Consider the following 13690-nt stretch of genomic DNA (forward strand, 5'->3'; position numbering starts at 1 on the left):
TGGACATAAATAGCTGAGGTTTGGGGGACATGTTGCTATGGGTTCCTGAGCTAGCTTTGTGGGATTTTTGGGGGAACCAGAGTTTCCCACTATGCTTTCTGTGCACCTTCACAAAACAGCAAGCAGTAATAAATACCAGTAATGTTATTTTATGCTATATTCCCTATAAAGTTGGTATCTCCCGTTATGACTGTAAATGCTTGAACATATTAAATAAATTTGTTTCATTGATATAATTTTTAAACTTTTTAAAAGTTTATTGTTTATTTTGAGAGAGAGAGAGGAGAGCATGTGCATGAGTGGGAGAGGGGCAGAGAGAGAGGAGAGAGAGAATCCCAACCAGGCTGTATGTTGTCAGTGAGGAGCCTGATGCTGGGCTCAAACTCAAGAACTGTGAGATCATAACCTTAGCCGAAACCAAGACTTGGATGCTTAACCAATTGAGTGCCCAAGACACCTCTCATTTATATAATTTTTAAATGTTTCCTTTTCAAATATTGTACCTTCTTCTTCCTCCCTTGACCGCTCATCTCTTTTCTAGGAACAGAAGGAAGTAACAATCACCCATAATCTCAACACCCAGAAGTAAGTACTGTTGACATTGTGTTATATTTCCTTCCTGTCCTTTTCTAATGATGTATATAAATGATGTGCTGAACCCATTCCAGTTAAATTCCCTGATGACCACTAAGAACAAAGCTTGTTTTCACTTGAGTCAAATTACTTGTTCCCTCCACAGCATTTAACACTGCTGATCCTTCTTGAACATCTGTCCTGCCTTACTGACTGTGACACCACTCTCCTTTCTCCCCTTCTAGGTCTCCTCCTTCTCCATTTCTTTATAAAGGCTCCCATGCCTGCTTGTTTCTTTTTCTTTTTAAAAAATTTTTTAATGATTATTTATTTTGAGACAGAGAGAGAGGGGGAGAGGCAGACAGAGGGGGAGATAGAGGATCCATAATGGGCTTTGCACTGACAGCAGAGAGCCTGATACGGGGCTTGAACTCATGAGCTGTGAGATTATGACCTGAGCCAACTTTGGACATTTAACGGACTGAGCCATCCAGGTGCCCCGACTGTTTCTTAAATACAGGCCTTCCTCTGGTTGTTCCTGACAATCTCACCATCACACGAAATTTACTCCAAATCCCTCACCTCAACCCCAGATCCAGGACATCCTGGACATTCCTGGCTGTCCCATGGCCACATCAACTCATCATGTCCAAAATTATACTCCTACTTTCCTCCCACAAACCCATGTTTCTTCTGTATTTCCAAACTCATCAATTTAAGCCCAAATCAAGGTGTTATCCTTGACTCCTCCCTCTTAGTCACCCTTGGATTGATGAGAACCTAAGTGCCCTCCTCTCCACCCCTTGTTGCTGCCCGCCCTGTCCCTGGCTCTTACCCTCTCCGAAAGAACTGTCCCAGTCTCTTGGGGAGTCTCCCAGCCTTTAGCTACCCCATCTACTACCTTATACCCAAAGTGATTTTTTGGTACAGAAACTGATCATGGCACTTTTTTGCTTAAAACACTTAAGTGAAAAGCCCAGGTCTATGATAAAACACTAAAGTGTTACCTCTACAGAATGAGGGTAGAGCATGTATTTTTTATTCTATGCACTTTTTTTACTACTTGGTTTTTCTTTAACAATGAACATATTTTTTCCCCAATTAGCACAAATAAAGATAAAGATTTTCAAGAGAAAAACATGTTCAAGGAACACCTCCTGTTGCTTACAGCAGGGGACTAAAAAGTCGTTGAGCTCCCTGTTTGACTCTCCCTAAGGCTTTTGTTTCCTACACCATAGTCGTATGCTCTATGACCCAGGTTTATACAGTAGGCTCCAGGCATTCTGAATTACGTGCAGCTTTCCAGGCGTTCGGTCATGTGGTTTCCTCCACCAGCAACGCCTTTCTAGTCTTCACCACTTGCCCTGTGCCTGAATGTCCTTCAGGACTCAGGTTGTGTCACCTCTTCCGTGAAGGACTCCAGGCCACTCCCCCCAGAAGACTACAGAGGTAGCAGAGAGTTGGTTCCTCCCTGGAGTTGATATTCCAGCAGTGGGAAGCAAACATGCAGATACAGAAAAACAGCTTGGTGAGGTGTGTGCAACAGTGGGCAGGCCTGCCAGCACATGGTGCATTTAAAGGATACGTGAAACTCTGTTTGCAAAGTGTATTTGCAAATACAAAGTTGTAATCATATTATGTCTACACCTAGCGCTGTAGCACTTACAGATAAATGGGAACCACACTTGGTCAGGTTGCTAATGGGAAGTTGAAGGCTTCCTGCTGAACAAACAATGTTACTTTTCGCTATTGAGGATTTGGGCCACACGGTACTTTGATCTAAAAATTTTAGTAGATAAAGAATGAATATTTATTGTTTTTACGAGCATTGTTTTGTATAAAACAAATTTGGGGGAGTGGAAAGGAATAAATATTTGGGACAGCAAACATTTAAATGCCAGCAGTTAATTTACTTTCTTACCTTGATTTACAATGGTAACATTTGGGTGGGAGCTGAAAAGAAGGAACACTCTTTTGTTCTTGTTTTATTTAGAATTTCCAAAGTCTAAAGAATGTTTTTATTGCAAGTACATAAAATAATGAAAAAAACAAACAAACAAACCCCAAGGATTTAGATGCCATTAGAGAAGCTTAACCTTAGGGTGTTAAATGAGCAAAGGATACTCTAGCAGGTTTCTTTTGGATCTTTTCCTATTTTTTTTTTTCTTTTTAAATACCTTCTAACTTCAAATTTGTTTTTCTAAGGAAAAGGGGGGAAAAGGAGTGTTAATCCACTGATGGTGGGTGGATTGAGGTGAAGGACACAGTAGGTGTCTCATAGGCTAGAGGATTTTATTTGGATGACCCGGATAGCTCATCTAATACAGCATGGACGTCTCTGTCCTTTGCCTGCACAGATCCAGCCTGCATGACTAAACAACCACCAGCTCCAGAGTCTTAGAAACCTAAAATCCTAAAATCACATTTAGAGCTGGTGTGCTGTTTAACAAGGGTCATCTAGAGGGAAAGCAACTGATAGGCTCAGGAGGTACTGATGCTGGCTCTTAATGTTTCAAACATACCATTTGCCTTGATCAGATGTTATTTTCGGGAAAGAAAATAGTCTTGTCTCTGGGACTCTGCGACACTAGAAATTGTTCTGAGCTTTAAAACTACTCCAAAGTTTCATAATCTCCACAAGCGTTCAAAGGGCAGAAAAACCCCACAGCTTGTGTTTTTCCGGGCCTATTATTTTATTTCGAATTTGATTTTCTTTCTGTTTTATTTGTTTTACATCGTGATCACAAGCAAAATGGTGCAGCTATGGCAATGCTTATAGAATTCGTGTGTCCTGCTCAGGGCCTAGTGCTGTGGGCGGTGTGGGTGTCGGTGTCGCACACTCGAGAGCAAGGAGGAAGGTGACATCAAAGAGCTTGAAGACTGAGCACATTTACTTTTCTGATTCAAATTACTTTGTTTGGAAAAGAGTAAACACAATTACCTTAACAACTGAGCTGGGAGGCTTTGAGGGTTTAACACAACCTTGTTTTCCTAGGGAGAGGGTGGGGACTGCTGAGGATGGGGGAGAGGGGCCTCAAGAACCAGGTGGTTTTATTTGTTTTCACTTTCTTCTCCGAAATGCGTTTGAGTAGTAACAGGGCATTTGATTTTCTTGTAAAATTGACTTTGCTTATTTTCCTTATTTAGAATGGAATTAACGTTCATTATAAAATAATTAGGCCAATGGAGAAAGCCCACAAAATTCTGTCACCAAGCCTCTTCCTATATTTGTACCCTCAGCCAACAGTTCCCCTGCACATATCCATGTAGCAACACCAGCCCCGCCCCACCCCCACCATGATTGCATGTTATTCATTGTTTCATTGTTTCCTTTTTTTCCATAGTGGATCCCAGAGGGCTTTCACCCCCAGCTCCTGTAGAGCATCTGTGGAGTAGTATTCCACTACATGGGTGTTAACCTAGTTTATTTAACCTGTCTTCCTCTGGTAATTTCTAAGATTTGCTACCAAAATATTGGTATTTTGCTACCAATACCAACACGGCCATTAATATTCTTGTAGTTGTGGGATCCTGCAAATGGGACAGTGTGCCTGGAGGGTGAATAGCTAGAACTGGAATTGCTGGGTCAGGAGGTATGAGCATTGGTGGTCTTGTTTGGAATTGTGTTGCTTGCCTCCAGAAACAATCATACCAATTTATACTCATGCCAGCCATGGATGAGAATGCCTGTTTCCTCACATCTTTGGGAAAACAGTGTGATGTCAAATTTCTGGGTCTTTTCCAGTTTGGAAGGCAAAATTGTGCCTTAGTGTGTAGTTTAATGTGTACTTACCTTGTTAGTAAGGGTGAACGTCTTTGCTTAAGTTTAAAGAGCTGTTTGTATTTCTTATTTTGTAAACTGTACTTTTCCTATCCTTTGTCCACTTTTCTATTGGGTTTTATTCTTTTTCTTATTGATTTCTTATAGATCTTTATGTATTAATAATGCTAGTCTTTTTTTCTGAGATATGAATCACAAACATATTTACCAGTTCACTGTTTGTATTTTATTTAGTCTCCTCACTCCTCACCCTGTGCAGAAAGTTTTTATTTTTATGTAGTCAAATATCCAGTCTTTATCTTTTATGACTGAAATGTTTTATTTTATACAAGAGGCTTTTCTCAAAATAGGTTATTTTTAAAAATCCTTCTAGGTTTTCCTCTATTTGCATATGAATTCATATTTGATACATCTGGGAACTTATTTTTGGTGGGGCGTACAAAGTAGAAAACCAGCCTTACTGATATTTTCCACATGGCCACCTGTTTGCCTCAATACCATTTATTGAACAATATCTTTTCATTAATGTTCTAAAAAATTAGTGCTGTACATTAAATTACCTCGAGAATTTGTCTTTTTTGAACATTCTGTTTTATTCCATTGATTAGTTTGAAGAGTCATGCACTAGTACCACTTTGTTGTTTTTTTTTTTTTTGGTTTTTTTTTTTTTGATATGAAATTTATTGTCAAATTGGTTTCCATACAACACCCAGTGCTCATCCCAACAGGTGCCCTCCTCAATACCCATCTCCCACCCTCCCCTCCCTCCCATCCCCCATCAGTACCACTTTGTTTACAAACTATAGCTTTATGATGTATTTTAAAATCCACCTCGCTCTGGCATGCTCTCCTATGACCTTTCCCCCCAGATTTTCGTGGCTATTCTTGCTTGCTTACAGACATTGAAACCAGCTTATCCACTTGTCCCACAAAAATTATTAATTTTTTTGTTGGAAACACGTCAAGTTTACAGATTGACATAGGGAGAACTGAATTTTAGGATGTTAAGTCTTTGACCAAGAACACGGTATTTTTTGCTATTTTCTTCAAGTCTTCCTTTGTGTCTAGTAGCAGATTCTTTTAATACTCACTCCAGTAAAGGGAATGTCTGCTAATGAAGTACTAGCAAGAGAGTAAGCTCCCCAGAGAGTTTCTCAGAAAAAGCAAGCTTTGGGCTTAACTGATGCATATTTCTAGTCTTTGAGAATCACCTTTCTCTTTATTAAATATACTTTCAATAATTTTGCATCTGTGTGACCATATTAATAACCAAATTAATAATTTGCAAAATTGTCCTGCATGGTTTTTCTGTTTCGATATGATAAGAGGCCAGCAAGATGAGTTCCTGGTTTCTAGCATTGTGCTGTCTTCTCTTTCTCTCTTATTTTTACATTTAAATTTTACTTAGTTTTTTTTAATTAAAAAATTTTAAAATATTTATTTGATTTGGGGAGAGAGAGAGATAGAGACAGGGTGTGAGTGGGGGAGGGGCAGAGAGAGAGGGAGACACAAAATCCGAAGCAGGCTCCAGGCTCTGAGCTGTCAGTACTGAGCCCGATACAGGGCTTGAACTCACGAACTGCGAGATCATGACCTGAGCCGAAGCTGGACGCTTAACCAACTGAGCCACTCAGGCTCCCCTTAGGTTTTTTTAAACTGATTTTTTTAGTTTGAAATGATTTTAGATACCCAGAAGAATTCCAAAGATAGTGTAATGTTCCTGTGTTTCCTTCTCCCAGTTTGTCCTACTGTTAATATTTTAAATAACCATTGGGCATTTGTCAAAACTGAGGAGTTAACGTTGGTATGTTACTTTTAACTAAACTTAAGTCTCACGAGTTTTCCCATTCATGGCATTTTTTCTTTGTTCCAGAATCAAGTCAGGAGACTACACTGCACTTAGTATTGTTCTTTGATTAACCTTGCTCTTTATAGCCTCTAGGGTTAACCATGTAGGTTCTTGTCAGGGCTGGAGGAAAACCCTAATGACCACAGAATCAGATCATTTGATCACATGATACAGCCTTTCTGCCCCAAATGTGCTTTCCTGTATTTTCATGGTTTCACTAATTTAAACACAGTGTGTATTATGTTTGTGTGTGTACAATATAAAGACAAACTAACATTTCTTTATGTTCTTCTAATGATTTTCCTTCAAACACTGTTGACAAGGTTGTCATGTATTGTGGTAAAAGTATTGTTTGTTAAATCAACAAATGGATTCTTCTTCATACTGTCCACATTTGCCTAATCTATAAAGATAAGCAGTATGGTTTGGGTTAGTGATTAAAAACAAGGGTCTTGAAAATCTGTGTTCAAACCTAACTCAGATATTACTAGCTATGTAATCTTGGGCAAGTTACTTAATGTCTCTGAGCTTCAGTTTCATCCCCTGTAGAATGGAATGATCATAGAAACTTCTAGAGATAATGCACACAGAGCTCTTAGTGCAATAGAAATTTCTAATAAAAGATAGTTTTTACATATGGGCCATCTCTCATCCTCCCTGTTTTCAAATAGGCTTTATATACAACATACCCTTCAGGATCACAGCTTGGAATTTAGCAGTATAATTTTTTATGCTGCGAAGGAACAGGTCTGGGGAGAGGTTTCAGTAATAAGAGTTTTGGCAAGTACCAATACCATGCACTATTCCAGTCTCCCCTCTTTATATTCATTGGTATTTTATTCTGGACTCAATACGTTTTCCCAAAGTGTGTTAGTGGATGAATGGGTTCAGATACACATGGAGGTTAGAGGAGTGTGGAGCAGTTAGAATCTCTTCCCTTCTCTCAGGTAGCTCTGTGTGTAGCTATGGTGTTTGAGTCTAGGTGGGGATTGCCAAGAGACTGGGTGGCCCCACTTGGGACAGAGCTCTCAAGCCTGATTTTGGGTGAATCTCTGGCCGGTTGTTTGAGGTTGTGGTTGTGGGGGTCCTGAGGGAGTTTCCATTAAGGGTAACTTTGGGTCCTTCTGGATGCCAAAGGGAAATTTTCTAGTTTACCTGGAAGCATTCAAAAAAGGCTAGACAGCAGGAGTGGAAGGCAGGGGTGAGCTCCTTGGTCTGCTCTACAGACCATCCTGGGCTAGAGGGAGAGATTCTAGTTTAGGGTGTTTCTGGGAGATTTATTGTAATTAATATTTTTCAGTCAATGCTATTATCTCTGCAAAACTGGACACATTTCACAATATGGAAATAAGTATTCTTGGCTTTACATATAAAGGCCTTCCATCTGAGCTCACATATTTCTTTACCTGGAGGTAATGCTAATACTTTCTTCTTTAAAAAAATTTTTTTTTCTATTGTGCTTTTAGATCCTGTGTGTGTATATTTATATCTATTTGTATGTATATTATTATATACAATAATATAGTATTATTTCAGGTTCTGAATGGAAAATTCTTTATGAGGAAGTAGAACATTAAGTTACAAAGTTGCTCTCTTTTCTAATGATGTTTCCTTGATAATGTTTGGAAACATCTCATAGATAATGCATAGTCCCCCCTCAAGCCTATTTAGCAATAAAATAATCCCCAAACCCAGTAATAAATAATCCACATGCTTACAGCACTCTTGCAGATATACATATTGTTGTTTCAGGATCCAGGACATGAGGAGAGAGAAGGTTGATTTTTGGTATATTATGTCATTGTAGAGTAGACTGACAAATTTTTTCTTTGCTATGGTATATATATTTATTTATTTATTTTTTTAAACGTTTATTTATTTTTGAGACAGAGAGAGACAGAGCATGAACGGGGGAGGGTCAGAGAGAGAGGGAGACACAGAATCCAAAACAGGCTCCAGGCCCTGAGCTGTCAGCACAGAGCCCGACGCGGGGCTCGAACTCACAGACCGCGAGATCGTGACCTGAGCCAAAGTCGGACGCCTAACCGACTGAGCCACCCAGGCGCCCCTTTATGGTATATTTAATACAGGATACTGCTTTACATTTTTACAACTTCTTTACAAAGCTGATGTATGGATCTTTACATCTTTGACTATGAATGTAAATTATCACTACAGTAAAGGGAAGAAGTCTAACATAAACTTTTCTCACACTGCTTTCTTTTTCTTCTTCCAGGAAAACCAATTCGGCTATTAAGGGAACCTCTCAACAGAGCAGAGGAGGAGAAGGCAAGGTTTCAGAAAGAAGAGCTGTTTACCAGCAAAGCAAACTGGGTTCCACACAGACATAGCATATCATACACAAAGACTAAGGTAAATGCTCCATGGTTTTTACAAGTAATTTACTGTGCTTATATAAATGTACTAGAGCCTCTAGAATTCTTACTGATCATATCACTTGTTTTTCTATTGTTAAAAAAAAAGCCAAATAATCAAATATCATTTAAAAAGTCAGTTGTCTGGATTACCCCTCCCAACTCCCCCCCAACCCCCCCCATCCAGTAACCTGATGCTTCTGTTGTGTCGACATCTGTATATCTGAGAACAGTGATGTGTTGCTTGTGATAAGTGCCAATTTGGTGATACTATATAATGAAAATATACTAGCCTTTCATTTATCAAAGTGCCTTTCTCTGCTCAGTTTTAAAAAAACAGAAATTTTACTTGGAGTTACATATTTCTTGGGTTAATTCATATTTTATAAATATGTGAAATTATTAATTCATTCTATCTGTAGCATGTGTGGACCCTGAAGCTTATGGCAGTGCTGTTATCTATTGCAGGGATGCAAACACGCTCTTTGATGTGTTATTCTTGGGGACTAGAGAGGATAAAGATGGAATACTCATTGGGCCCCGTTCTCCAGATGGCCTGAAAATGTAGCAGTGGGTTATATGCATTTCCACAGAGCAGGGTCATGATTCTCTAATCTGTACCATGTTATAGATAACAGGACACTCCAGGGAGTAGCAGCTCCAGCCATTCTTGCTGTATGTCCTTCTAGGATGTGGCACCACAACGTCACCAGTCCACAAATAGCCCTTCCTGCACAGGCGTTTCAGTAAACTGTCTCTGCATCCACTGTGTGGAATGAAGTACATGACCCAGGAAACATGCCTTTTGTGAATAACAAAAATAACAATCACATACAATGCCAGCTTTATTTCTATTATCTGACAATCCTCACAACAACCCTCTAAGATAGGTTTTTTAGTATCCCTGATTTACCGATGAGGAAACTGAGGTAGAGAGGGGTTACCCATATAACTCTATTAGTCTCTGGCCCCAACTTGTGTTGCTTTAATGGATGTGGGCTGATTCTTGGCGTTGAGATTCTTTTTTTATTTTTTATTTTTTTTGTTTTTCTCCCTTAGGACTTTATTCTCTGATTTATTCATTCTATTTTTTAGTCAGCAAATACGTGTTGAGAGATACTATGGACGAAGCACTGGGTTCGTCCTATACCTGTCTTGTTCATGCTGAGCATACAGTCATGAACAAGACAGGTATAGCGGTAGCCCCATAAAGCTTCCACTCTGAGGGGTGCCTGGCTGGCTCAGTTCGTAGAGTGTGTAACTCCTGATTTTGGGGTTGAGTTTTGAGCCCCATGTTGGGTGAAGAGATGACTTAAAAAAATAAAATCTTAAAAAAAAAAAAAGCTTACACTCTGTTGAGAAAGGCAGGCATTCAACAGAGAATCACAATAGACTGCAATGCTGGTTGGGGAAACCCTAGGTGCTGCAGGAGAGCACTATTAGAGCAAAGCCAGCGCATCTAATCTGGTCTACGTGTCAGAGTCATTTCTCAGCAGTGGGGTGGGATTTAGCCAATGAAGAGAAAAGGGAAAATGGCTGTCGGCAGAGGGAACTCCAAGGGGGAGGCAGGTAGGAGGTCTGTGAGATAAAGAGAACATGCTGTTTGAGGAGCTGAAAAACTAAGGTCAAGTCTGGAGTTGGAGGGAAAATGGGAATGATCAGATGGAGAGGGGTACTGGGGTAGAGGTTGGAGGGCTTGCCGTGCCATTTTGAATTTGCACTTTAAACTCAAAGAGATGCCTTTAAAGGGATAATCAGGAAAGTGATGTGATTTAATGCACACCTTCAGAAAGATCAATCTGCTGCCCTGTGGAGAAGTGGAGGCAAAAAGGGGGCTGGTAAGACCAGAGGGTGGCCTTTCCAGTCATTCCCTAACCATCCCCTAACCACCCCCCCCAACCATCAGGATACTTCTTTTGTAACCCACAGGGATGCTAACAAATCCTCTCCTTGATCAGCAAATACTCAGCAGGGTAAGATACGTTCCAGGTGCCTACATTCCACCAAAGGCCAGTGAAGACAAATACGCTTGATTTATGCAGCTGGGTGAGAATGACCTACGTAAGCTTCCAGCAGCTGTGTGCTCACCTGAGGAGAGCTGGGAAGCAAAAGAACCCAAGACAAGGCCGTTGGATGTTAGATCACTATTAGTTCATTCCGTTGACGTGCATCAATTCAATAAACATGTTGGCACTCAAATTTTTGTCCAGTTAATGAGAGCTTTCTAGAATGCTTTTCAGGTGCCATTGTAGGCCTTGATGTAGATTATCTCACTTATTCTTCATCATGGCCCTCTGAAGCTAATAGTCACTTATTCTCCAGCTTCTAGTTCAGAAAGCTGAGGCAAAGAGAGTCTGAATTACTTGCCTAGGGCACATAACTAGTAAGAGAAAAGGAGCCAGAATTCTACTACTTGATCATATGAATAAATGAATGAGCAAATACCTACTGCCTCCTCTCATTTGCCTCTAATAACACGTGAGAATGCTCACCTGATTGTGAACTTTCAATCACAAGACTGATTGAAAGACACTGGGTCATCTCTACTGTCTTCATGTAGATTTAGCAACCATGTAGGGCCCACTCAGTCTGCCATCTGTGGCTCTGACCCTAGAATGGGGAAAGGAAAATGCAACCAATTACTGAGCTTTCTATATTGTGGGGAGCATGTTACATTTGGTTAGCCAATTAAAACAAGTTTCTAATAAAGAGACAGTTTCTCTAGGGAAAACAAGTATGTAAAAAAGATTACACAAATTTTTAAGGAGTTTACAGTTAAGTTGAAGCACACATATACCCACAAAAGGTAACAACATACTCAAAAGCAACCAGGATCCTATTATGACATTTGCTTGCCTTAGCCACTTTTGCCTTTGTGGATCCCTTCCTTCATTTAAAAGTAACTAAGATTAGAAGCACCTGGGTGGCTCAGTCGGTTGAGCATCTGACTCTTGATTTCGGCTCAGGTCATGATCTCATGGTTCATGGGTTCAAGCCCCACATTAGGCTCCATCCTGTCAGTGCAGAGCCTGCTCTGGATTCTTCTCTCTCCCTCTCTCTCTGCCCCTCCCCCACTCACTTGCTCAGTCTCTCTCTCAAAATAAATATATAAACTTAAAAAATACATTGGGGCGCCTGGGTGGCGCAGTCGGTTAAGCGTCCGACTTCAGCCAGGTCACGATCTCGCGGTCTGTGAGTTCGAGCCCCGCGTCAGGCTCTGGGCTGATGGCTCGGAGCCTGGAGCCTGTTTCCGATTCTGTGTCTCCCTCTCTCTCTGCCCCTCCCCCGTTCATGCTCTGTCTCTCTCTGTCCCAAAAATAAATAAAAAATGTTGAAAAAAAAATTAAAAAAAAAATACATAAAAAGTGACTGAGATTAGGAGCACCTGTGTGGCTCAGTTGGCTGAGCGTCTCTGATTCAGGTCACGATCTTGTGGCTCATGGGTTCGAGCCCCACGTCTGGTTTTGCTGATAGCTCAGAGCCTGGAGCCTGCTTCAGATTCTGTGTCTCCCTCTCTCTCTGCCTCTCCCCTGCTCATATTCTGTCTCTCTCTCTCTGTCGAAAATAAACATTAAAAAATTTTTTAATAAAATTATATGAATTTTACAAATACAGGGTACAAAGATGAATACAGATTGGATTCATTATTGTATCTTCATTATTATTTTCTTTTTTCTTCTATTTTTGAAAGAAATTAACATTAAAACATTTTTTGAGAGCCTGTAGGTACTATGCTGTTGTACCTAATGGATAAGTTTCCTTTTCCAAATAAATGATGCAGTGAGGGAAAAAAAAAAAAAAAAACAGAAGAAAAAGAGATTGTTTTGATCTGAACTATGACTCTAGGGGATTCAAAGTTAGCCAAGAAGATGATGCTAAGTGGTCAGTTTCCAGGATGAGGCAAAGATGGAATGGGCAGCTGAATAAAGTCCAGAGTGTAGTGGGAAGGAAGGGGGACAGGTGCACAGTGAGAGAGACCAGAGATTCCCTTTTATCTGATGCCAGCTGTGGAGATTGGGAAGAGATTGCTAAAAGACACTGTGCAGGGTGAGACAGAGACCAATATGGGCCAGTGTGGGTAGGGAAGGGCATGGGTAAAGGTGGGATGCTGGCCAGAACCCTTAGCCAGGGCATAAAGCAGGGAATCCTGGGGTAATGCTCAAGTACAGCGATGAGACTGTGCAAGGCAATCCGGAAAGGCACATGGAGCAGAGTGATATAGTGATACCATGAAGTGATCATTCTCTGTTGATGGTAATTTTATTTTTGTGCTCCTTCCTGTATTGCAGGGCCTACTGATCATCAACACCTAATAGCTAGAGTTCTGGATGTGAATGAATTAGGTTATACCAATTCGGTGCATCTTGTGAGACTTAAATTCATACCTAAGTTGGGAGAAGCATGGACTTTGACACAATTTTGCAAAAGCAAAAACCTTCGTGCCTAAACCCAGTTGAAGCCTGCACTTATGTCATATCTGCTATGCTAATCACACAGCTGAGCCCAGAATCAAAGAGGGTGAGGCAGATCACTCCCAAGTTACTTGACAAAGGGCACCAATGCAGAGAAGAGTGAAGAACTAGGGCTATGAAGTTGATACGATACAGGGAGTAACGTGATTCAATCCCCATAATTAAAAGGACCACTTCAGTAGCTGTGTGGATCACGGGGAGCAAGACAGGAGTAAGAGACAACAGGGAGGAGGCTATGGCAATAGAACAGGGTGGAAATGATGGTAGTTTGCAGTAGGGTAATAGTGGAGGTGGTGAGAACAGGTTGAGTTCTGGATATACCTTGAAGGTAGACTTGACAGGACTTCTGATGACTTAGATGTATGATACAAAGGGTAGACAAGAATAAAAGATGACTTCTGGGTTGTTGGCCCAAGCAAGTGGATGTCACTTCCTTTGAGGCTCCAATAGTCCAAGATATGATCCATTCATTGGAGGGCGATTACGTGAGTGGGTTCCTTTGTGATAATCCATGGAGTTGTACATGCCATGCATTTATATCCATGACTTTCTGTATGCATGTTACCTCTCATTTAAAAAGCCAGGGAAATATTGGTAGAAAGAGGCTCAGTAAACACTGGAAATTAGCCCCCCTATTTCC

General features: G+C 40.6%; 1 protein-coding gene across 7 annotated transcripts in view; it reads left to right on the forward strand.

The window, feature by feature from the left end:
* The window catches only part of LOC125923005 (uncharacterized), a 73912-nt gene that overhangs the window by 15302 nt on the left and 44920 nt on the right, over positions 1–13690 (forward strand). For 6 of the 7 annotated variants that reach the window (XR_007457858.1, XM_049631005.1, XM_049631001.1 and 3 more), the window contains exon 3: positions 8440–8576. Coding sequence is in view for 5 of the 7 variants with exons in the window: in XM_049631005.1 (XP_049486962.1) it covers positions 8440–8576 (137 nt within the window). In the remaining 2 variants the exon portion in view is untranslated. Of the gene's footprint in view, positions 1–541; positions 586–8439; positions 8577–9209; positions 9386–10507; positions 10981–13690 lie in introns of those variants that run through there. The other variant, XR_007457859.1, reaches the window with a different exon arrangement.

The sequence above is a fragment of the Panthera uncia genome, chromosome B1 (assembly GCF_023721935.1).
Source record: "Panthera uncia isolate 11264 chromosome B1, Puncia_PCG_1.0, whole genome shotgun sequence".
Classification (NCBI taxonomy): Eukaryota; Metazoa; Chordata; class Mammalia; order Carnivora; family Felidae; genus Panthera; species Panthera uncia.